Source organism: Mangifera indica, chromosome 10 (assembly GCF_011075055.1).
Source record: "Mangifera indica cultivar Alphonso chromosome 10, CATAS_Mindica_2.1, whole genome shotgun sequence".
NCBI classification, from domain to species: domain Eukaryota; kingdom Viridiplantae; phylum Streptophyta; class Magnoliopsida; order Sapindales; family Anacardiaceae; genus Mangifera; species Mangifera indica.
Genome location: NC_058146.1, coordinates 8096804 through 8104897, shown reverse-complemented (window position 1 = coordinate 8104897; position 8094 = coordinate 8096804). Strand labels below are relative to the sequence as shown.

Genomic DNA, 8094 nt, shown 5'->3' with positions numbered 1-8094 from the left:
AAGCGAAATTCATCTTAAATTAGCCTCAAATGCATTCCAATCGAATCCTGGCCGTCCTTTCACACCATTACACATCAGCCCAACCACATTCTTTCTTCTTCATCGTGCTTCCAGCTGGCTCCCCTTTTGCTTGTTTCGGTTTTAACTTTTTTGAAGGATGGATTTGCCCTTGGCTTTCTCCTAATGCCTAGCCACTCTCTTTCCTCTCACTTTAAGGGCATAATAGGCATTCCAACTGAAACTCTTAGGTAATTATAAACTCAGAATTTTCATAAATTTATTTACTATTCTTATAAATTTTTTAATTTCTAAGAAAAATCCTAAAAAATCATATATGTTCATTTAAAATCCTATTAAAATTAAGAAGAGAATTAATTCATATATATTGAAAATTTTTGTCAAATTTAAGAAAGACTTAATTAATTATCAATAAGAGAAAGCCCTTTAAAAAATTGTTTAAATTAATAATATAAAATTCAATGAATTACCTTTTATAGCAATAAAAGTACAGTTTTTACACTTCACTTGATTCCACTAATACCCTTCCCTCACTGTGGAAATAATCCACTGGGGACCCGATAGACAATGATAAGATTGCAAAGGGTAAATTAGTCCTTGCAAGTGGAACCAACAGACCTTTTTCTCTAATTTTTAGAAGCTTTATTATTCTTTTTTCCTTTTCCATAACTTTGTCGTGGGGATGACTACATGGAAAAAGCGCCACTGCCAGCTCAGTATACCGTTTCCTACTGTCCAATGATCACGTCGAAATGTTTGCTCAAGTGCGTCCGCATCTACTGACACCTGGCATCTTCTTGACCTTTATCGGAGTGAGTTGAAATAGTCAAATAATCCGACGGCCGGTGATCCATTAAATTCTGTGATTCAATACGTGCCATGCATAACAACACACCATGGTCACTCTTTCGCTGATTCCGGATTTAATGGTTGACTACTTTTTTTAATTAGTGGGAATGGATTTTAGCAATTATCGGTTCGATAACAACGCCATACAATTTACTATTTCAGTATAATATTTTTAATGATTTAAAAAGAATAACATTAAAATTTGGATTTCCTTACTTTGCTCATTGTCATAATTTCTTTTTTAATTACTGTAATATTAATAAGATAGTATTTTAATAATTTAGGTTTTACTTAAATGGGATGTTCTCATCATGTTTGGCGAATTAAGTTTTTTTTTTGGTTGATTAATGAGTTATGCTAATTTTACTAAATTGGATAAATGTTATGGACACAATTTTGTGTATAATTAATGATATATCATCGTTTAATTGAATAGTTTAAAAATAAAAATAAAATAATCTCAATCATATGATAACATGTTATTGATTGAATATAAAATTGTGTATATTATTTATGTATATAATTGTATTATATTAGAAATCCCATTTTCTCAATATGCTCGATATCATAAATTTTGCCTTGATTAACTGGTATATTATCGTATTGTATCAATAACATTATTGAATGTAATTAATTCGATAAAATTGTATAAAATTAGTTTTTTTTTAAATAGGCGTATGTGTATATAGTTTTTATGAGTAATATTATATGTACTCATTTTAGTACGTAATTGTGTATACACTTATATGTGTTATTATATGATTGGATATTGTTTTACCTTAATTCAAAATCACTAAATCATGTTATCACATATTTAAGTGTGTACACATTTGTATACTCAAAGTGAGTATTCATAATTTTATTTATTTTTTATATATAATTTGGATACATAGACGATGAATCATTATATAATTAGATGATTTTGAATTAAAAATAAAATGATATTTAATCATATGATAATTTATCATTTATGTGCCCAAATTGTACATAAAAAATATGTACAAATAGCATTTTCCTTTTTTTCTTTTTTCAAGACAAAAGAAGAAAAATATAAAAATAATATTTTAAATTGCTATTGTATTCATTTAATGTTAATGTACACATTGTTATAATATTTATAAGTGTTTAAAGGCCAAAGGACTTATTTCCACCCAAGTTTTTATGTGTTCCCAAAGTCATATCTACAGAGTTTAAAAAATCCAAAATTCCACTTATGAACCGATTGCTATTAAAATTTTTTGTTATGACTAAAGGTAAAATTGATATTTTACCAATAATATTAAAAAATATATAATTTTATCTCATTCTTCCCTCCCCGAATTTTGAAAACTCGTAATTCACCTCTAATCTCAACTTTGAAAAGTAAATTTTTCAAATCTGTTGTAAACTCTAGCTACAATAACAGTGGCAGCCACCGTTGTTGTCGCCAAATTTTGCAACAAACCCTAGAGATTTTGGGGGAGAGGGAGGGGGGGCGGGGGGAGTTATTTTTCAAAAATGAGATTGGGCTGAAATGGGAGTTTTCAAAATCCAAGGTGGAAAATGAAATAATATTACATATTCTTTAATATTATTAGTAAAATGATGATTTTATCTTTAGTCCTAATAAAAAATTTTAATGGTAGTTGAATTATAGATGAGACTTTAGGTTTTTTAAACCTTACAAGTGTGTATTTGTCTTTGTATTAAAACTTAGGTAGGAAATAATCCTTTGATTGTGTTTAAATAGTGAAATATGTATTATTCTAAGTTAGTGCACATATTTTAGGATTTGAGGATACATGAATAGGGGAAAACGGTGTGAAAAATAACAAAGAAATTCCTAGGTCATGTAATTTTTCCTTTTGTCACATTCTTTATTTTGTAAGGGTGACAATTGTCCCCTCCCAACCAAGTCCCCACGTCATTTCGAACAAGATAGGGATTTCTCAAAATAGACAAAAATGAAAAAAAAAAATCTCATAAGCTTGGGGACTACGAATGTTGGCATGGAATGTCATCCTAAATGAGCTTGATATGGTGCTTGTTGCTCTAAAATGCTTTGATCTTTTCACTGTCGAAGGGTTCTCTATTAGGAGTTGATAGGTTTTAAGTGCAAGGTGCACTAAGAAGGATATAAGACCTTTGACTCTTACTCTATCATTTTTGTCACTGTTGAGAGTGAGTAGTTTTTACGTGTTATGTAGATGTTTCCATGACCATTACCTTCCTAGAAAAATGCCTTATGAGTAATGTGTGCATTGTTAGGGTAGAGATGTATAGTCGTTAAGTGATTTTAGGAAAGTTGCTTTTGGGTGGTTTTTGTTTGAAAGTCGTAACTTGCTTAGATTGTTGTGTATCAACCTTAGAGGTAGGCTAACTACATTCTAGATAATGATGATGCTCTGGGCTACTCTCCAAGTCATTGCATAATTGGTTGTCTAAGGATTTTATGTGTCATCTATCACAAGCCATTGTTTTTATAAAGCTTATTAAGACTGGAATTTAGCATAAGCCTTTTTTATAGAACAAAATCATTGATGTAATTTATTATCACCAACTAATGAACACAATTTCGAGTCTTGCACAAGATAAGCTATAGTAGCGGTGATAAGAATATGAAGAAATTTTGGCGTGCCTTCTACTTTGCAACAATAATTAAATGAAATTCATAGATAAGAAAATAAGACACATGATCTTTAACTTTGGTCTATCCTAATAGTTGGAATGCCTATGACCATAGTGTAGTTTATTGATTGAGCAGTAATACAACAGAATTGATAAGATAATCTAGTAACCTACGTAAACTCACTTATACGAGTTATTTTTCTCTCCTTTTTTTTCATTTCTCTCAGATAATCCTCCCTTATTTATACGACTTCTAGAGGGAAATTATATTCAATATAGTTTAATTAGGATTTCAAATCCTAATAGGATTAAAATAGATATGTTCCTAATTCAATTTAAACAAAAAAAATTATAAATTTCAAAAACATCATGGTTTCTGAAGTGAAAATATCTTTTTGTTTGCTTTATGATATGAAAATATTTGTAAAAGATTTATGATGAATTTCTCCTTTTAACGGAAATTCAATTACTATATCAATTTGAAGAGACTATCTTTTTTCTCGCAAACATAGAATAGCAATTATCTTATGGCTAGTTATTTGTCGTGACATTTTAAGCTTATTCAGAGATATATAGCTTGGATAGAATTTCCGCAGCTTCAGATTACCATATTACATTAATACATGCATTAATGTATTCAAGTTAATATAGTTTCTTGCAATGAGAATGCAGAAAAGACAGAAGAAAAAAGTAAACAAAAAAATAATGGAGAAAAAGGAGTGAAATTACATAACCCTGGATAGCCCACCTGATTTTCCAAGCCAGGGCCAGGGCGTAATTTATGCCTGGCCACGACAAGCCCGGGTCGAGCCCATTTTTTATCCTATAGCCCGTCACTTTGAATCGACGCCTATTTTACACTAATCCTCCACAGCGAGCAGAGCAGCACAAGCATTCGCAATCTCTCTTGCAAAATCCTGGTTGAGTTTCAGAAATGATTGGCGCAATAAAGGCGGTAATTTTTGGTCCACATACCCACCTAAGTCAATTGAGGCTCGCTATGTTTCATTCAACTCCTGTTCTTGAACGTAAACGACGCAGCTATTGGCAAACGCCGGTCAGAGTGCCTTTCTCTATCCCCTTTCTCTTTGTTTTTTTTGTGTAGTTCAATAGGCTTGTTTGAAATTGATTCTTTTTGTTGAGTTGCTCCCTTTAGAGTTACGTTTTTTCATTTCATTTTGTCTTTTAGGCCCTTAATACTTGGTACTATATTTCTTTGTCATGGTAAATGAAATTTTTTAAATGCTGCTCAAATATGCAGAGATCTCATCGCTCTTCCAATGCATATTCTAAAAGGTTCAGAAAGATGCAGTCAAAGAAAACTTTATTGCGTAATATTAGCTCTTATGCTGATTACCTGTTTCAGGTTGGTGTACATTTTGCTAAGTTCTTATATGCTTATCCCGGTAAATGTTTGTCCAAGTAATACCTGTTTGTCTGCTGGTCTTGCACATGTTTTATGGTTTTCTACTGCTCTACTTAAAGCGTATAACGGAGTTTTCAAACTCGAGTTCATGTATCATGTTCACTTGTTTCGCAATTGAGATACTTGTTACATGATAATTAGTTGAAGATCCAATAGTTTATAGCAGGTTTTGCTATAGGTAAAGCCAATAAGCCTCTGTTTGAAATTGGGTTATGTATAAACTCTATGCACAGCTAAATAAATACTGAACACTACAAATCATCCATTTGTAATCTCAATAAAATGCCAATGGCACTCCCATTAGCATAACATTTGTACTAAATGTAGCAATTTATGCTTTACTTGTTGGGGAATGTTAGCAGAACTAGTGCACTAGTGGAGTGAGACCCTTAACTACGATTTAAGACCCAAGTGACTGGAAGCTTAAAAAGTAGAACAGATTAACCATGCATACGAGTCCATTGCTTTTGCCCAATTTCACTTATATGGAACTCAAAACTTGAGATGATTCCTATAAATTCTTTGCATTGATTTTGCAGCTTTTACTAAAATTTGGGATCATAGACACTGTACGCTAGTCTTGCATAGAGAAGAAGGAAAGTGGATAAAGTGACTTAATGCAAATTTTATTTCCTTGGTTATGCAAGCATTATTGGATGTTATGTCAAGTAATTATGTTCTGTGGAAGTTTATCAATTGTTAGTGACACAGCTTGTTTGGTCTGAAATCTAGTTTTTTATGGATACATGTTTTTTGTGGTGAATTTACACGCTGAATCATGCAGCACGGGCTCTGCCTATTGATATCTTTATAGCAAGAGCTGAATGTCACTATATTCGCTTGAAACTGGTGCGTAGAGGCTTTATGTTTCTTTTTTATGAAAGTAATTTGCCACAAATGTATGTATGAAAGGGTCTTCTTACAGTTTGACTCGAGTATTTACTATTTGTCTAAACTTTTAATAATTTTCTCACGTTATGACTGTCATGTTTTGATTGTTGTTTTACATTGCTGTATTATCTCGGCCTTAGGCTGTTTACTAGTCTAGAGAGTTGTCTCATTGACCTTTCCATAAATTGCAATCTATGCAAGTATTTGTAGCCAAATTGTTGATTTTTTTTAATTTATATTTAATTACTGAGCTGTTCTTAAATTGCTTCTGTGTTTAGAGTTGGCAAGAAGACCTTGATGAGGATGATCCATCAACAAGTAAAGGCCCATCGTGGTTTAAAAAGCAGCACTCTGGGAGATCCAAGAAGGGTTGGAATCTGGGTCACCAATACTGGGATAAAAGTAAGGACACTGCTATAGTTGGTGGGATGGCTTGGATTTTTGGTCCTACTGGTTTACAAACTCATTCTCGAGTGTTCCACATTTTAGTCTTGTAAAGAATAAAAAAAAACTTGTTTGTCATGCATTGTCATTTTCTATTTCTAGTAAATAGAAAAATCTCCTATTGTCTTACTAATAGAGAATAAGAAAATAAGAAACACACTTTTAAAATCTTTTTCTGCACTTTTAGATATTCAAATTTATACTTGTTTCTATTTTTTGATATTCATTTTTTGAAATCATAAAGTTCTAAACTGTGTTCTTTATAAATTAATTGTAATTTGATTTTTTAAATTATGAAAAATCATAATAAGATTTTTTTATAATTATATTTTTTATTTAAAAAAATCTCTTCCTGGTGTATTTCATTGTTTTCATTTTCATGACATTATTTTGAAAAAATGATAATTGAAATGTATTCTCAACCCTATAAATAATAAGATTCAATTTCTTTATTTTTTTATTACTTTATCAAAACAATTTCATAAAACTACTGATGCGTTTTTAAATTTTGCCCAGGAGTTTTCCAGTTTTGTGAAGATGATGAAGAAATTGATGTTGATTTTAGTTGCCGCTTCTATTGGTCCTTCATTAATGAAGAGAATACTAAATGGAGGAGCTCATCTGGTTATCATCATAACTATACAAATTTCGGGGATTGGAGAGCCCGATTTGAAGAGGATTATGAATCCTCAAGCGAGTCAGACAATTTAGACTCAGATATGGCTTTGGATAGGCAGGCTCTTGGACTAAGTGCTTATGGTCCTTTAAAACTTGAGGAAGTTAAAACTGCGTAAGTTCTCAATGATTCTCTTTGGGTCACTTTTTGATGGTGTATAGATTATTCTGTCTTCTTTTTGGTATATTTTGGTTGTATATCCTTTGTATTATTCTTTTCTTTCCAAGCATCATTGTTGCCAGTGGGAAGATGTTTTCCTAATTTCTCTGATCTCCATCTGCTTAATCTCAGGTATCGAGCGTGTGCACTGAAATGGCATCCTGATCGTCACCAAGGGTCTTCCAAGGTACTACTCTTCTCCCATTGATCAGGGTTGCCTGCCCATTTATTAATTTTTTCCCTGAACTTTGTTACATGGTGTGCTTTGTGGTAGGATTTGTTCATGATATTAACAAAGTATGCCCGTATTTCCATACTTGAACAGGTTGTTGCTGAAGAAAAATTCAAGCTGTGCAGTCAAGCATACCAATCTTTATGTGACAAACTAGCCGTGAACTAAGGCCTTTGCAGTTCATACCAAATCTGAGATATGCCAATCAACTCCCCACAGCTATTGGAGCATGCTAGCAGATGTAACAAACCTTACGGCAATTAGATTGAGTTTCGCAAGATTGTCAAAGAAATGGTGCTTTGGATGACTGGAATAGGTTTTCCTTGTAATAATATCTATTGATGACAATGACATCTCATTTTTTTCCATTGCCAATTCTTATTTCTGAATTCAGGTACATGATAGTTCTGAAAACCATGGCAATGACATCTCATTTAGAGTCTTATACAAAGGCTGATCAGAATAGGAAACTCATTTTATGTAACAAGGTTTACATACAGAACTGATTACATTTTTTAAAAATCTAAACACCATGGACTCGTGTTAATTTTGCTTGTATGCTTATATCTTCCATTGAGTCTCTTCCGTCTTCTTCACCATCAAAAGCCACTCTATCCACTTTCTTCCATATCGTTTCATATGGAAAGGAGAAATCAATTGAAGCTGCAACTATAGCAAATGCCTACGATTTCATCAGGTTTGTTAGTATCAACCATATGTGTAGCATATATTATTTTGAGTTGGGATGTATTTTGGTCTTTCATCAAGTTTTGGAGGTTGTTGGTCTCGATT

General features: G+C 32.1%; 1 protein-coding gene across 1 annotated transcript; it reads left to right on the top strand.

Moving 5' to 3' along the window:
• The first annotated feature begins 4244 nt into the window (after positions 1-4244).
• Positions 4245-7670, top strand: LOC123227131. The gene is made up of 6 exons (XM_044651818.1): positions 4245-4531; positions 4736-4840; positions 6070-6193; positions 6752-7025; positions 7203-7257; positions 7396-7670. The coding sequence occupies exons 1-6, from the start codon at positions 4409-4411 to the stop codon at positions 7468-7470; spliced, it is 756 nt and encodes a 251-aa protein (XP_044507753.1). The 5' UTR covers positions 4245-4408; the 3' UTR covers positions 7471-7670.
• The last annotated feature ends 424 nt before the right edge of the window (positions 7671-8094 follow it).